We start from the raw sequence: 16,231 nt of genomic DNA, 5'->3' as shown, positions 1-16,231 counted from the left end.
CCCTTTCTCAAACAATTGTGAATGTGTACAAAATATTACAAGGTCCATTTCAAAATTATGATTCAACAGTTATGAAAATCACTTCCAGATACATTTAACCAATAAATGAGCATGTTTTGAAGAAGTGAAACATTAAGATGTTCATACAATTGTTTAAATAGTGTCTGTACCACATGTCCACCAGTCCAGGGCTAAGTAAAGTATCATATCTGGAACAACTCATCACCCCCAAATACTACACAAAAGGGTATATTAATCTGAAGGAAAACAATAAGTAATAGAGAAATTTTAAACATTGGTTAGAAAAACAGATACAAATTGTGCATTTTTAAGTTATTAGTCACAAAATAATGAGTGAAGAGTAAATGCTTGTGCTTAGTTTTTATTTAGGTCATCATAAACTTTTACTTTGCTCATCATCAACTCTTCAGTAAGGATGGTCACGAACATACTCCATAATATGCTTCAAGGCCAGCCAAGTCTCAGTGGCAGTGGGGATAATCTGATTGGCCGGCAGAATGAAACCATAACGACCGGTGTCTCTTAACTCAAAGGCATAAGAGTATTTGATGCCCAGGTTGTAGGACCAGTCAATGCTACCACCACTGGCTTGATCTGAGAAGACAGAAGATAAACTATGCTTATTACCAAAGTAATAATGTAACAAAACTGATACATCATCATAACCAGAAATTGACAAATCTGTAGACTTAGATAATTCAGAGAACAAGTGAAAGGTGACTCACAGATGACCTTGCAGATGCTTCCAACCCTGTACCTGGTGCCATACAGTGAGGTGAGTTTCTGCACTGCTGCTCTGCCAACAGCATCCTACGAAAAACAAGAAATTATACAAGAAACAAGTAAGTTGCACTGTATTCTTCTGCTTTTCTTTTTTTGCACTGTATTCTTCTGTTTCTTCGTGAAGGCGGTTGCATTTTTCTTCTCCTATCTGCCCTTACTGCCTGCTCGTTTTATCTGCTGCTATTAGGAGACTCTGTATTCATCCAAAACCAAAACTATGGAATTGGTCAGCTGGTCAATAAATGCTATTTATCAATTTTTTTAATGAACAGACCAGGCCGAGGTGAGCCTGCGTGTCCTGGTGGAACGTTTCCAACCAGATTCCTTATTCCTGGAAGGTCGTCTGTCTGTCTTTATTTTCTGTTGAAGATGTCGAGGATATCTACATGATTGGAATCATGTTAACAGGGATGCTGCTAATTAAAACTGGCGGCTATAACTGATTATCGTAAAGTCTGTATCACGTTGCCAGCCGTTTTGGGAAGGCTGCCACTCATCACTGATCTTGGAAAGAATGGAGAGAATGTGTCGGACAATTGTTTGATCCACAATATTGAATTATTGTGACCAGAGACTTCAAGGTTACTGGAAAGAATGCTAGCCTGTAACAAATGATCATTATTAGCGATTGGCCCCCCAACACGCTCAAGGATGTGTTTAATCTCACCGGGATGTTTACAGATCTGACCCTCTGTCCTCACCCTCCCCCTCCCACCCCTTACTACCAGCTGAACTCTCGGCTCTGAACCATAACATTTGACTGTTTTGGTTTTCACCGGCCCTCTATAACTTTCAGAATATTATATTTCATACTGCTATACAAAATGTTGTTGCAAATTCATGTTTCATTTCTGGGGTAAATTGTGTCATAAGAACTAGAGATGATGAGTATATCTGAATTTAAAGTTTGGAAGTTTAGTCATTAATGTTTAGGTTACAATTCACAACCTTTAGCTAATCTTCTTCAATCTGTTGTCAGAATGAAATGATATCTTTATATTTATTACATCAAATGATAATGGTCCAGCTTTTCTACAGAATAGGATACATCAACCTTTAGGGCAAAACTCTCAAAAAATCAAATAAAAACTTTTAAAGGTGTTTCCCTTTTTCTTACCAGCTCAGACATATGTGGCACATTTCTGCAGGAATAACCATACGGGTACATGAGCAGCTGTGAGTAGGCGTGCACGGAGATAAAGGACTTGAAGTTCCCGTGGCTCTTGATTAGATTCACCACATTCTTTACTTCAACCTCAGAGTGAGCCGAGGGTCCGTGGTAGGACTCAGAGCAGGGGTTCCTACTGGCACCAGGGCCTGAAAGGAACAGATACAGTTAGATGTGATGGCCTTTTAATTAAAGATCACATCGCCACCAAACACAAAACTACACAAACCTGCAAAACCTGCATCCCAATTACGGTTCGGATCGACCCCACGACATGTAGAGCCAACATTCCTGGAACGGGTTTTGCGCCACATACGGTCCTGAACATTAGAACAGAAATATCTGAGCCCTTCAAACACTGCAGTGCTATAAGCTAAGCTAACCATTAGCATGTGATTCTGATTACGTTTTGTTTTGATGACAGTCGATGCAGATTTTTTAGCTCATACTTTTGTAAAATTTCAAGGGAGTTTTATTGCCATCATCTTCTTAGATTATACTTCATAGTTGGTATCACAAAAACATATAGTTCAGTGTTTCTCAAATGGGGGTACGTGTACCCCTAGGGGTATGTAATCGCACTACAGGGGGAACTTGGGAGAAAGAGAGAGTGGAAAATTAATAAATAAAGTGTCAGTGTTGGTCCCACCTCAAGATGACTGTAAATGATAAAAACTTTAGAAATAAATCCAGGAGCCACTAAATCAAGGTTTTCCAACCTCGGGGTCAGGAGCCCATGTTGGGTTGTCTGGAGTTTCTGACAAATTTAAATAGATTTTTGAAATGTTGAAATTATAATTATTTTTATTTATTAAAACAACACACAGTCTTAAACAACTGTATTTATATACTTTCACTTTATGAAATATAAATGTAGTTCAACTAAAATGGAGTTAAAAAAAACTATTTGAGCTCAAACATGATCAAAATAAATTTTAGAAAAAAAATGAAAATGTCTTTGGGGTGACCAGAAATTCTTGATATCAAAACCACTGGAACCACTGCACTAAATAATGTTTATTTCACTTATTTACAGAATGAGATTCTTTAAAATCACTCATTCATTCCATCATTATGATCTATAAATGTTTTTAAATAGTTTTCTGAGCTAAATGCTGGAGTCGGACAAAGGGGGGACGAGGACTCTGAAATAAGAGGAAGGAGGACTAGAGCCTAAAACCTTTTTGAACCACTGATCTAGTTCTTTTATTCCTAAAGTGATTGAGCTTTTAAAAGCACAGTGTTGACTGTACGCTACAGATAGTTTTCCATGTTTTCCAAAATGACTATCACTGTCCCTTTTAGTGTTTTTGGTCATTTCATTTGAACCATTCTTTAAGAGCAGAGACTCAGGACATTTTGATAAAATATCTACATTAAAATGATTAAACTTTCTCGTATCCCCCCTGAAAACCTACATCTATTAAAATAAAACATGTAACTTATCCAGATGTGCTGCTGTAATATGTAACTGGTGTGAGTGGTGGTGACGTACGTTGCTGTGGGTGTAAGCGTAGCCATCAGGGTTAGCCAGGAGCAGCATATAAATGTCCATGGTTTTCAAGAGGGACGTCAACGAGGCGTCTTTACCGTAATCAGTGGCAATCTACGTCAAAGCAAATGACAAAAGATTGTACAAATTAAAAAAAGGAAAATACTCTTCCCTTACACAGCAGAGAGGAAGCACAATAATAATATAGGACAGGACTTTATGAAATAACATATTGATGAAACTAGAGAGGTTAAATACCTGTATTCATCTGCTGTAGCAGCTTAACATTTGTATTTATGTATAATATGTTGTACAGCCTACTGTACGAGTGGAAATGACTTATCCAAAGAAAAGCATTGTGGTCGTAATAAATGAGAACTTGTACCTTGTTAGCAGTCCACACTCCAGTAGCCTGGGACACCCACTCCCTGGAGTGGATTCCTGTGTCCATCCAGATTGCGGGGCGCTTGTTGCCACCAGTACTGAACTAAAGACAAAATCAATAACATCAAAATCTGTTTCAAACGTTCACATTTCAGATCACAGCCACTACCTGCTCATTCTGGTATATTTTAAAAAGTAGATTTTTGTTTTATAGTGCATACACATACATACATTTCACATCAGTCTTAACAAGATTGATTCATTTTAAATACAATAAGACCTTAATACTCCTCTTTTATTCATCTTTTTCCTTTTTCTTCTTGGGATGTATAAAACCAAAATACTAACAATAAAAATAGAATAAAATAGAAATTATATTATTTAAGATGTTGTTCTTTTAACACAATAGACAGACTCGCTGTTTTCTACATCATGTGCTTCTTGTTAATCAGTCCTATTCCAAATATTTTCCATCTTATCCATAAAGGAGACACATTTTGTCCACATCCTTGTGAATGTTTGTAAAGTAAAGAATTTGTAAAATAACAAAACTGATTTTCATTAGAAGGAAATAGTGTGAGCTTTATGGGGCGTCGATTGTAAAGTTGCAAATGCTGAAATAAACAGCAACTTTTTGCAACATTTAGCAACAAATTTTCTATATCTAAATGTTAAACATTAAAGGTAGGGTAGGCGCTTTTTTAAAAGTTAGCATGATTTGAATGTAGCCTCCCCGATGGCTCCGCCTTTACCCCCCTCCCCCCTCCGCTCCGTCTCACTCACTTGCATGCTCAGCTGCTGCAGAAGAGGAGCTCATAGGTTAAAACAGTTTGTTTTTTTCCATTGGTTGAAGTTATTACAGATTTACAGCTGCTACAGATGATGGATTTTCTTTGTTCCTTTTTCAGAGAACATAAGATTTTAATTTCTGTCAGAACATAGAGATAATTTCAACCAAAAACTTAAAAAGTATAACTGGAGAAAATTACCTACCCTAGCTTTAAATGTGAATTTAATTTAACTGTTAATTATAAATGTTAAAATCTAAATGTAAATCTAAATCTAAATGTTAAATCTAAATCTAAATGTTAAATCTAAATTTTAAATATTAAATTAAAATGTCAGGTAAAACTAAATATTTAGCTAATATGCTAATTCACCAGAGGCACCAAAATCAAAGCTCATTCTGGTGAATTTATATATTAGCTAAATATTTAATTTCACCCGTGACATTTAGACTTAGATTTAACATTTACATTTAACATTTACATTATATTTTTACGAGAGAAAAAAAATCACAAATTTTACAAGTTTTGCTGTTAATCTAATCAAAATTCAATGTTTTTTAAATGTGGTTTGTTGCTAAATGTTACAATAAGTAGCTGTTTATTTTTGCATGTGTGACTTTACACTCATCACTTAGTTGTCCTACCTTGAGCACATACATAGGCCTGTTTTCATAAGATCTCCCAATCTCCTGTTTAGTAACCAGGTTAGGGTACTGAGCCACGAGGGTGTCCATCCAGCTGTAGATCTGCATGGAGACAAACAGTAGCTGACTGTCACACGTTGCTCATGGAACGTGCACTTCTTTGTGAACTTGTGTGTGTGCACGTGTGAGCAGCATACCGTCTCCAGACGATGATAAGCTCCAAAGTTGAAGCTCCTTGTTCCACGCTCTCTGGTCTCATTCTCTGACATCTCAGCTTTCTCCTCATCAAGAAGCTCCTGTAAAAGACGACGGGACTAATCCAACAAAATCCAGCTGTTTTTTGGGGTCATATGACATGTTGTGTTTTGGATGATTGTAAACCTGAAGATTGTTAATCATAACAGAGAACAGAATGTCATGTTGGTGGAGGTATTCCTTCACAGAGGCTAAGCTGGAGTAGGGCACGTGGATGTCAATGGGAAGTTCCATGGAGACTGGATGGAGCCAGAAGTCCAGCTGGAATTACAGAGTGGAGGAAACATCTTAGATTAGGATGCCAAACACTTGAGATTAAATTGTAATTGAATTTAGATAATTGACTTTGTAATTGTAATTGCCATGTAAATTCCACAAAAATTGTCAATTATAATTTAATGCAAAACTAATGAATCATTTTACAGTTCTATGTACAGTAATGTAGTTAATAATTGTTAAAATATATTCCATATCAAGCTTTCACACATTTTACCATTTTTGGAAAATATAAATCTAAGGGTATACTGACACAAACAGGCTCAGACGCCCACACCAAAAACATTAAAATCTATGTTTTCATTGATTATGAAGGCTAACAAGGTAATCAATAGATAGGAAATAAATTAGATGATAAATATTAGTTTATTTTACAGCTGATTTAGGACCTGTTAGCATTAGAGATGCTAACAGGAAGCTAACACAAAAAGAAGGTTCACTACTGGTAGGTTATTTATATCAGACTCACTAATTGTGATTAATTGTAATTGAACTTTAGTAATTAAGAATCCAATTGTAATTGACTTTCTGAGGATAAAAATATTTGTAATTGGAAAAAATGCTGGTCATTGTAATCGTAATCGAACTGTAATTGAACATGGATAATTGAAAACTAAATTTTAAAATGTGTGTGTGTGTGTGTGTGTGTGTGTGTGTGTGTACCTCCCACTCCTCTTTGGTTTCCAGTTCCTTCAGAATGTGGATGTGTTTCTCTGTCTGCACATTCACCCTGAGGACTTGGTCTCTGAAAGAAACACACTTTAAAGTATTTATTGAAGTCTTTATTCATTACATACTGTATAGTTGACAGTAAATGGTTTGTTTATTAGATGGTCATTGATAATAAAATAACAACTACTGATTCCACGTGACTCTTATTAAAAAGGAATCCAACTTTATTCTGTTAAATTAGAGGAAAACTTGAATATATTTTTTCATTATGAATATTACGTGATTAGGACAAACCAGAGCCGTATATATAAAGAGAGAGAGTTGAGACAATGGAAGTCTAAAATATTTGACCGTCACGTGATTCATGTAAGACTGAATTTGTTCCTAGAAGTTATTGGTGGACCATTCAAATCCATTGATTCCTAGTGACATAACTGGGATTTTTGGTAATTTGTCATCAATAACTGCATTGATTGACAGCCTACCTGCTTTTTTGACATACTTAAGACCAACATTAATTTGGTTAAAAATGTATTGTATACAGGATGTATTGCTTAAATTTTCTTTAATTTTCTTAAAAAAAGGCGTCATTAAAAAACACCACATCCAGACAGGACACAACACATATTTATATATACAGTAAAAATAGACATTAGTTTTTTTACTATGCACTTATGTACTAAGATAAATGTCTAACAAAGTCAGAAACATTAATAACATGTCATACAGTTTGCTGTGCTGTATGGGGATGCTCCAATCGTTCTGATAAAGGAGATAAAATGTTTGGCTTCAAACTGAACCAGAGGAGATAAATAAATGGTTAGCATTAGTCAGCAGGATAGATCTATAAATAATAATAATAATCAGGATTATAACAATAAAAACATCTGTGATATATCGTATTCAAACACTTCATTTGCACTTTTCCCACAAATAACACAAGTGAAAAGCTTATTGTTTGATAAAAAAGAAGACATGTATCCTATGAGTGTAGATAAAACTGATAATGATCCTTTAGTTTAAGAAGAATTTAGAATGTTTTTCTTTTGAACATGAAAACAACAGCAGTTTATCTCACAATGAAAAAAATGATAATAATAATAGTAATAGAGAATGAAAATACAAAAATTGAAAATAAAAATACAAATGTACTAGTTTAGTGTGGGATAATCCACTAACATGCCTTAATGCACACGTTAATGGGTTTAGATACTCTGATGATAATAATAATAATAATAATAATAATAATAATAATAATAACGTCTTACCATTTAAAAGTGCATCACAAACTGTCTAATCTGCTCTAGCTTCATTGACTACAATAGTAAACTGATCACTTCCTGGAACTATTGAGGCGCCATGAGACGCCATTGCTAAAAAAAAAACGAACCATTGGAGTGAACGGAGTTGTCGTTTCTCTCTCTCTCTCTCTCTCTCTCTCTCTCTCTCTATATATATATATATATATATATATATATATATATATATACAGTATATATATATATATATATATATATATATATATATATATATATATATATATCAGTGACGTCGTGCCGTCAGGGTAGGCAAGGTAGGCAGTGCCTCCCCAAGGGTGAATTGATATTTTGATTATTTAATTATAATTTTTTTTTTCTTAATTATAAATTATTTATTTTTCATTTCCAATAGCCTACAGTACCTATAAGTTTGAAAGTGTCCGCATTTTGTATGTTTCATAGCCCAAATTACTAAACATCGCTATTTCCTGGAACAGCAGTCTTTTTTTTTTCTTTGCGCTCCGCTGTAAGGCAGAGGGAGGCCACGCCCCCTCCCAAAGGCACGTTGCTCCTCTGCCTCCGTTCCCATTGCGTGATTTTACGTGTTTGCACGCATGCTCAGTCAGGTCCCCAAGATGAAAACCATTTACGTACAAAGGCAGTGTAGACAGCTGCCTTTAGACGTAACCGTGTTATGCTAAATGCTATACGTACGTTCACAGTGCATTAGTGAATAGATGTCATGTGACTGCTGCTGCTACATTCTCTAGCTAGTGGGCGGGATAACACCACAGTCAGGATGACAGCGCTAGAGACGATAAAGAAACTTTGTTTTGAGGAAAAACGACATCTTTTAAAAGATGGAGACCAACACCTGAGCTACCAGACCTTCAGCAAAGCTAAGGTCAGAACATTGTTGGTTCTTTCTACAGTGAATGGAACAAAAGGAAGGATTGACTTTGTGGATGATCCTCACTGAGGATGTTCTGAGTTGTTGTTGTTGTCATTTTCTCCATGTTTCTGTGTTTCCAACACAAACAACAGATGTGCTGTCGTGTCATGAGATATATGTTGTTGGAGAGTATGGAGGCTATATTAAATAATTGTTTATGTTTCTTTAATGGTGTTTATGAAGTTGATTTTGTTAGATGATAAATACTTGTTCATGTGGATCTTGTTGGGTTTTATCTTTCTTTGAGATGACTTGATGACATTGAGATGACTTTGTTGGAAATTGCTTTATACAAATAAAGTTGATTTGAATTGAATTAACACTTGACAGCAGAAACATATGAAATTGTCATTGGTGGTTTCCATTTGCAACGTGCCTACCCAACCCTAGTGGGTTATATTTATATCTCTATATATTTATATGTCTCTGGGACAAACAATCAAAGCATTCTTACAACCAACAGACCAACAGAGTTTATTATTAAAGGTTGGATGATAAATGGTGCATCAATATATTGTGATATTAAAACGTCACAAGAGCTATCATCAATGATACGAGTGGTAATATTGCAAAGGGTGGGGGGTGTTGGGGGGCGTTGCTCTATCCGTCCCCAGTGAGTGTGTTTTCAGATGCAGGAGACATAGTCTAAAGGTCTTAATGTAGACAGACATGCTAATACTGTTGAAAAAGATCATATCCATATCTTAAATCTATGCTGTATAAACTGTTCTGGTTTGATGTTTTAAAAATATAGATAAATAATATCATGATAATGATACAATTTGGTTGTAATTTTAGACAGGCATGACTTGTCAGTCTCTGTTTTTGCATTTTATTGTAGATTAGAACTTTTTGCACTTTAAATAGGAAAAATTGGCGTCATCCCACCTGAACCATGTGACGTGCCCTCATGAGCTCCATCTAAAATCTGAGTTTTAGTATTAAATTAACCATCTTTAAAAGTTTATTTTCACTGAAACATTATGAAAAATGTTTTTAAGTCCTGCAGATTTGGTGTATGGTCAGTGGTGTGTCTATATAGTATGAAATATATATGGATATTTGTAAAACATGACATAATTTTACCATTTGACAAATGTTTCATGTTGTTCTATCAGTTAAAAGTTTGAGTAAAAAAGGATGATCATCATTTTCAGTGAAATTGCATAAATTAGAAGAAATAAAGTGTTTCATATCTTACCTTTTTAAGTTACTGCTAGTCTTCCTTATTATCTTACCCTCTGATTAAAGTGAAATCATCAACATTTAGTATTTAAAAAGTGCTTTTCTAATAATCTTTGGATTATTCAGAAAGAAAGACTTTGTCATGTACCCCCCTGTCTAGAAATGCACAGCCAATGTATTTTATGATTACAAAAATGAATAAATATCTTCTCAATATTCAGATCCTGATCCAGGGGAACAGAAAAGAAATGTCAATATAAACCAAACATAATTACCCATGAAATACAATGTGTTCATGGGTCCACACACATATATATATATATATATATATATTTAAATAGTACATAAAGTGCTGTAGACGTACCCAGTGAAGACCCTCTCAGCCTGGCTCACACCCACCCACACCAACAGCAGCCAGAGACCTCTCATCTCGTCTGTTAAACAGTGACAGACATGCACTGCTCTACACTTTTAATACAAAATGAAACAGGTGGGCTGTTCTCATGCTGCGTGGTTTGTTCACGCCACAAACGAGATAACATTTATAAATGAACATGTTGAGTAAGCTTTTTGAAAATCTTTTAATAGCTCAGCTGCAGATGACGACTGTTTTATCTGTGTTTATCTTTGTTTCTACCAACACATAAGGTTTATAATCTTCTATGTGCAGCCACACTGTCATCAGCCTCATATTTATATCAAATACTACAAATTAATGTTTGTTGTTGTTGGGTTTTTTCTTTTTCTTGCAAATTTTATATTTTGTTAGCGCTACGAGCTGACTTCTGTTGTAATTTGCGTTATATAAATAAAGTTGAATTGAATTAAATATTGTTTAAACAAATTTGCAACAAAAACCTTGTAATATACACATAACAGATTCCATAAAATATTGAATGTATTTTTCTCAAACCTTTGAGACAATTGTTCCCTCGACTCAGATTCTTTAACGCCTTACATTATAAAAGCATATCGTATATGCAATCCATAAAAAGATCAAATGCATCACAAAGAAACAGTTTTCCAAATTTCTTTTAAATAATATCACTCTTTCTAGCATCACCATCTATAGATGTTTCAAAATAGTTTTATAAGCTAAATATTGTAGTCGGACAAAGGGGGACTATATTCAGAAATAAGAGAAAGAGAAAACCACTGTTCTAAAGTACATGTACATGTGACCCTCCAGGTTGGATATATGGTGATCATAAACTTGAAGTGTGCTGCTGATTGATCACATTTAACTTGTAAACTCATAAAAATGAATGTATAACATGTGTTCTGTATGCAGCCATGGTTACCAGAAGAGAAGCCTAAGCACAATGATAATATTACACTTTATTTAAAGTTAATGGAGCGGCAAAGTGACCTAAACTCTTCTTTATTAACATTATTTTAATGAGACTCAATCCTCATTATCAGTGGATTAATTAAACATAATCTGTAGTAATCAGTACATTTGGTTTAATCTATGTTGCCTCACATTATTACTGTTCCTCACAGTAAATTATAATTTCAGTACATTATACTACTAATTATATATATATATATATATATTTATGTAACTGATCTAATGACACCACTAATGTTGTGGTTTTAGAATTTAAATGATAAAAAAGGCAATTTTTCTACTTTAAATGTGTGCTTGAGTAATGAATGACAACTATCATCTATTATATATTTTTTCATTATTCTTATTTTTTATTTGGTTTTTTAAATTTTATTATATAAACTGATTTTTTAAAATAACAAACAGCTCCTTTAAATGTTAGAAAAAACATGTAAAAACAATGTTTGAACAGCTGGACAGTGAAGATTAAACGTACTCTGAATTATCATTAGCATCTTTTTGGACAAACTCTTTTTTTCCACCTGGAAGATACACATGGATGATGAAATCAGTCACAACGCAATATGTTTACAAACTCTTTCTATGTCATCTAAAATATCAAACTGATTAGAAACGACAACAACAAAAAAGGAAAACTAATAAACATTGTATCAATACAGTAACATTAGTTCTGCCATCAATGCATTTTGTGTACCTGTTCATTCCTGCACTGGTGCCCAATAATAACACAGACGTTTTCTACTCTACATATATCATATCTATTTTATGATTCTACAAAGCTCATAAAAGGAGTAACTGTGTGTGTGTGTGTGTGTGTGTGTGTGTGTGTGTGTGTGTGTGTGTGTGTGTGTGTGTGTGTGTTACATTCTGAGTGGTCTAAAGCGATATGTTAATTGGAAGATATCCTGCTAGACAATCATGTCTTCCAATCAAAGCATTGATCATTCCTTTCAATGACTTAGATTGATTTTGTTTTTGAGCTGAAACTCTCTCTCTTGTTCTTTTACTGTCAATACCAATACATAAAGTTACAAACTGAAAGTTTAATCTACATAGTTTACACTAAACTTCAAAGTGAAATTCACAACACATTAATATACAGTATATTGAGGAATTTGATAATTAAGATGATTTATTATTGTCAAAGAACAGGAATTGATTCAATGGGAGGTTAAAAAAATCACATAATTGAGCCATATTTGCAGTAATCACTAACATAGTTAAGCTAAAGTAAAACTCTCTATATACAAACCCTAACCCTAACCCTTTTAGCATTTTAGATATTATATCATTACCTTAACCCCTTACACTGAGTATTGTTGTGTATGCATGAAAATACAAACAAAATTAAAGCTGTAAGCAGTGATGAACAGGCCTTAACAACGACACACACGTCTGTACGTGATGCACGTTGAGGTGTGTTGATGTTGGGGCGTGGCAGAAATGTTAAAGTGTTGAGAAGTAGCTGATTATTTTCAGGAATTATATCACAAACTTTCCTGCATTGTTTTGTGCAAATATAATGTCTATGATTTCCTTTTACCAATAGGTGGTGCTATGACTATGAATGACGGTTGGGTTAAACTATAACTCATTTTTTTGGAATACAAATGAAAGCTGCTATACTTAATTAGCATCTATTAGCTCTACAAACTGTTAATAACTTCCATAAACGTAGCACATCATCCTAGTGAACAGGCTGCTAAGAGGAATATTTACATCTATAAACATTCAACTTTATTGTCAAGATTGTTTAATAACACAACCAAATAAACATGTATGTTTAAAACAAAAATATGAATGTGTGAAGTACTTTAACAGTGCAGTGTTGGATGCAAGACGAATATTCATAAATGGCCGTTTAATTCATTCCAGTCTGTCTGTGTTTGATGATGTTCCAAAAGGCCAATTTTCAAGGGGGCGTTATTGAGTCATTTTGCCATTTACATGTGCAAAATATCAAATGTTTTGCGATTCCTAATATGCGTTCAAATTTTGATGAGAATTTCAACATGTTTAGGAACTCAAAAATCCGATCACTTTTTTGTAAGAATAATGATAAGAATAAACTGCGTTACTATATTTCCATCTTATTTCCATTTTCCTTTGACTGAAAATAGTTAAAGAGACAACATATTAAGGTCATAAGCATGATATAATTGCTACTCTGAGAAAATGGTACCTTAGCAACCAATGAGCAATCAGCTAGCCCAACACACACACACACACACACACACACACACACACACACACACACACACACACACACACACACACACACATCTACTCATCCTCACATTAAGTGCAAAGACATAAGAACAATTACAGCTTTATAACAAGAGTCCTAGGCTTCGAAAACAGGCCCCGCCTCCTAAAGAGACGTAATATTCTCCTATTCCTAACAAAAAATACAAGTACGTCACGTCAGTAAAAGTTTGCAGCATGAGGTTTAAGTAGAACAGGGTGTTATAAACACATCACTAGTGCCCTCATTTTTCTTCTCATATTTGTTTAAAGTTTGATTTAAAAGTAGAAAAGATAAGGTCATTTTACTTTACTTTAATAACATTATTCCCAGAGGGGAAAGTAATGGATTACAAGTACTCACGTTTCTGTAATTGAGTTGCTTTTATGGGTACTTGTACTTTTTTAAAGTATATTTCTAAATACATTTCTAAGTAATTTAAGTTGTAATTAAATAGGTTTTAAAAGAATTAAAGTAACTTGTTATATTTCTACACCAACCGAAACTGAGTAAATCATTATTTTTTTTATTAGAAAATGATCGACATTGTGAAACTACAAAAAATGAAATGATCAGACAACAATCAAACGCATCACAGCCAACCAATCAGATTACACGTAACACATGGCACTAAAACAACATTTCTCAGAGCGTTGCCAGAAGATTCTACAACCACTATGTAACACTTGATGACAAATAATCGTTTATTGGTGATATTTTATTTCACAAACCTTTTATTTTATACAGATGTACCAATATTTATTACCAGTAATAAACATGGGGGTGAAAGTAACTAGAAACTTTTACTTTGAGTACTAATTAACTGAGCTACGTTTTACTTGTACTTTAGTACAATTTCAAGCATGTAACAGTACTTCTACTTGAGTAGATATACTGTATCAGTACTCTTTACACCTTTGGTTATTCCAGATGTAGATATAAATGTTTGATATTTCTGAGATGAACTTTTAAACCCTGACACAATATAAAGCCTGTTGATTATACAGAAAACCAAATCTATTGGTATTTTTAACATGATGCATGAAAGCTGACGAGTCATTCTGATTAAAAAGAGGTTTTACCCTCTTTTCCTTTTCACTGCCAACCAATCGCAGGGAGAGAAGGGGCGTGTTTTAATAGGTGTGCAAATTATTTAGTGTTTTTCTTGGTGCTGTGTGTCTAAAAGTAGCTTCTCAACATAACTAACCCTAATCCTAAACACCTCCTCGCCCCCATCAACCTCTAAAAGCTTTACGGACAAGACAACCACCACCTGGTTGTTCCACACGACTTCTTCTGATTCACTAAAAATAGATTCATTTACATTGCATTTCATGGCTGAGTTCTCTCTCTATATATATATATATATATATATATATGTTTCAGAGGCCCACCCATACATTGACCATTAATCATTTATCGCTCACATGTTCATTGAGCATGTAGCCAATGTGCAGATATCACAAATAATAACACAGAACCAGAATCCTAATCCTAATCCTGACTCTGGTCCTGTTTCCTTCCTTTGGTCTCATGAAGGAATGAGAACTTTCTCTGTGCAGTCGTTCATCGTTTCTGACCATTTAGTGTCTTTGTAGCGGAAAGGAAACGTTAACTCTGCTGTCGTTACATGGTCAGGTATCAGCGCCGTGTGTTGCTGTTAATGATTAGCTGCTGTAATTGACCTGTGGGGTACATCAACACTCCCTCATCCTGCTTCATAACAGCAGGTGTGAACAAAGACCTAATGAGACACAGTGACAGTGATTTAAAATGATGGTGAACTTTAGTCCCCAAATGATGATCTTTGCATCATCAAATGAAAATCAAATGCTGTTAAAACAATGCACGATAGATGTGAAGCTGAACAGAGAAACTTTGTTAATATCCGCTGTGTTTTCTGTCCACATTTACTGCAGCGTTGATCTCTGCATGTGTGTTTGCACCTCCTTCTCAGTTATACTATTTTTCCGTACGAAAACTATCACCGCAGACAGTTGCAGATTTCATGAAATGCTTTGCTCTCTCTACACAACCTTATTTGCATTTTCCCCTCCCATATTTTTGCTCCCCCTGGGAGATCTGCCTATTATGCATATTCATTAGAGGGAAACACCTTAAATGAATTGAGGGCGTATTGGTAAGCGCAGCTCACACGCCCACCTGCCCTTTGTACTCCTTATTAGCGTGTGGAGTGACGTTTGTACTCGTGTTAATACCACTAAACCTTTTGTGAATCTGCCCCTGAGTTTGCAGGGGACGGGGGGAGTTTTCCCAAATTCATTTGAAAAAATACAATTCGTTTTTGTTGTTGTTCTTTAAAAAATACTAGTATAAGTACTAGTATAAGTTTTCAGTGAAATGGTCCCAAACTTTTGAGACTTTAGGTTGGTTCTTCTATTGCGCAATTCTTCTTCACCATGTAAATGGTGAAGCGACACTGCACCCAGCAGTTCATGTATGGTACTGCAGCAAAAATGAAGCAGAAAGTGACTGCCGGAATAAATTTACAACATTAAATGACACAAGTATTTCTAGTCGACATGTTACTAATCATTTTTGCATTATTGTATGAGTCACACATTGCGGTTGCCGCGAATCTCAGACGGTCTTTAAATTTAACCCCTTTTACCCAAATACCTGCTTTAGGTACTACCACTCACTCATTCCCCCTGTTCACAGCCACCACCATTATAGCTAAGCTTCACACTTGTCACTATACTGGCTGGATATCACAACATAATAAGCACAATATA

At 34.7% G+C, this 16,231-nt stretch overlaps 1 protein-coding gene across 1 annotated transcript; it reads right to left on the bottom strand.

The window, feature by feature from the left end:
• Positions 1-364: 364 nt before the first annotated feature.
• On the bottom strand, positions 365-10,382 carry cpa4 (carboxypeptidase A4). Its single transcript, XM_028449157.1, has 11 exons — positions 10,244-10,382; positions 6,475-6,556; positions 5,662-5,796; positions 5,478-5,576; positions 5,281-5,382; positions 3,850-3,951; positions 3,468-3,578; positions 2,202-2,292; positions 1,922-2,121; positions 747-831; positions 365-615 (listed from the first exon to the last, which is right to left on the bottom strand). The coding sequence occupies exons 1-11, from the start codon at positions 10,306-10,308 to the stop codon at positions 428-430; spliced, it is 1,260 nt and encodes a 419-aa protein (XP_028304958.1). The 5' UTR covers positions 10,309-10,382; the 3' UTR covers positions 365-427.
• Positions 10,383-16,231: the final 5,849 nt, after the last annotated feature.

Source organism: Gouania willdenowi, chromosome 6 (assembly GCF_900634775.1).
Source record: "Gouania willdenowi chromosome 6, fGouWil2.1, whole genome shotgun sequence".
Classification (NCBI taxonomy): domain Eukaryota; kingdom Metazoa; phylum Chordata; class Actinopteri; order Blenniiformes; family Gobiesocidae; genus Gouania; species Gouania willdenowi.
Note: the sequence above shows the minus strand (reverse complement) of the source record. Positions and strands in the feature narration are given on the sequence as shown.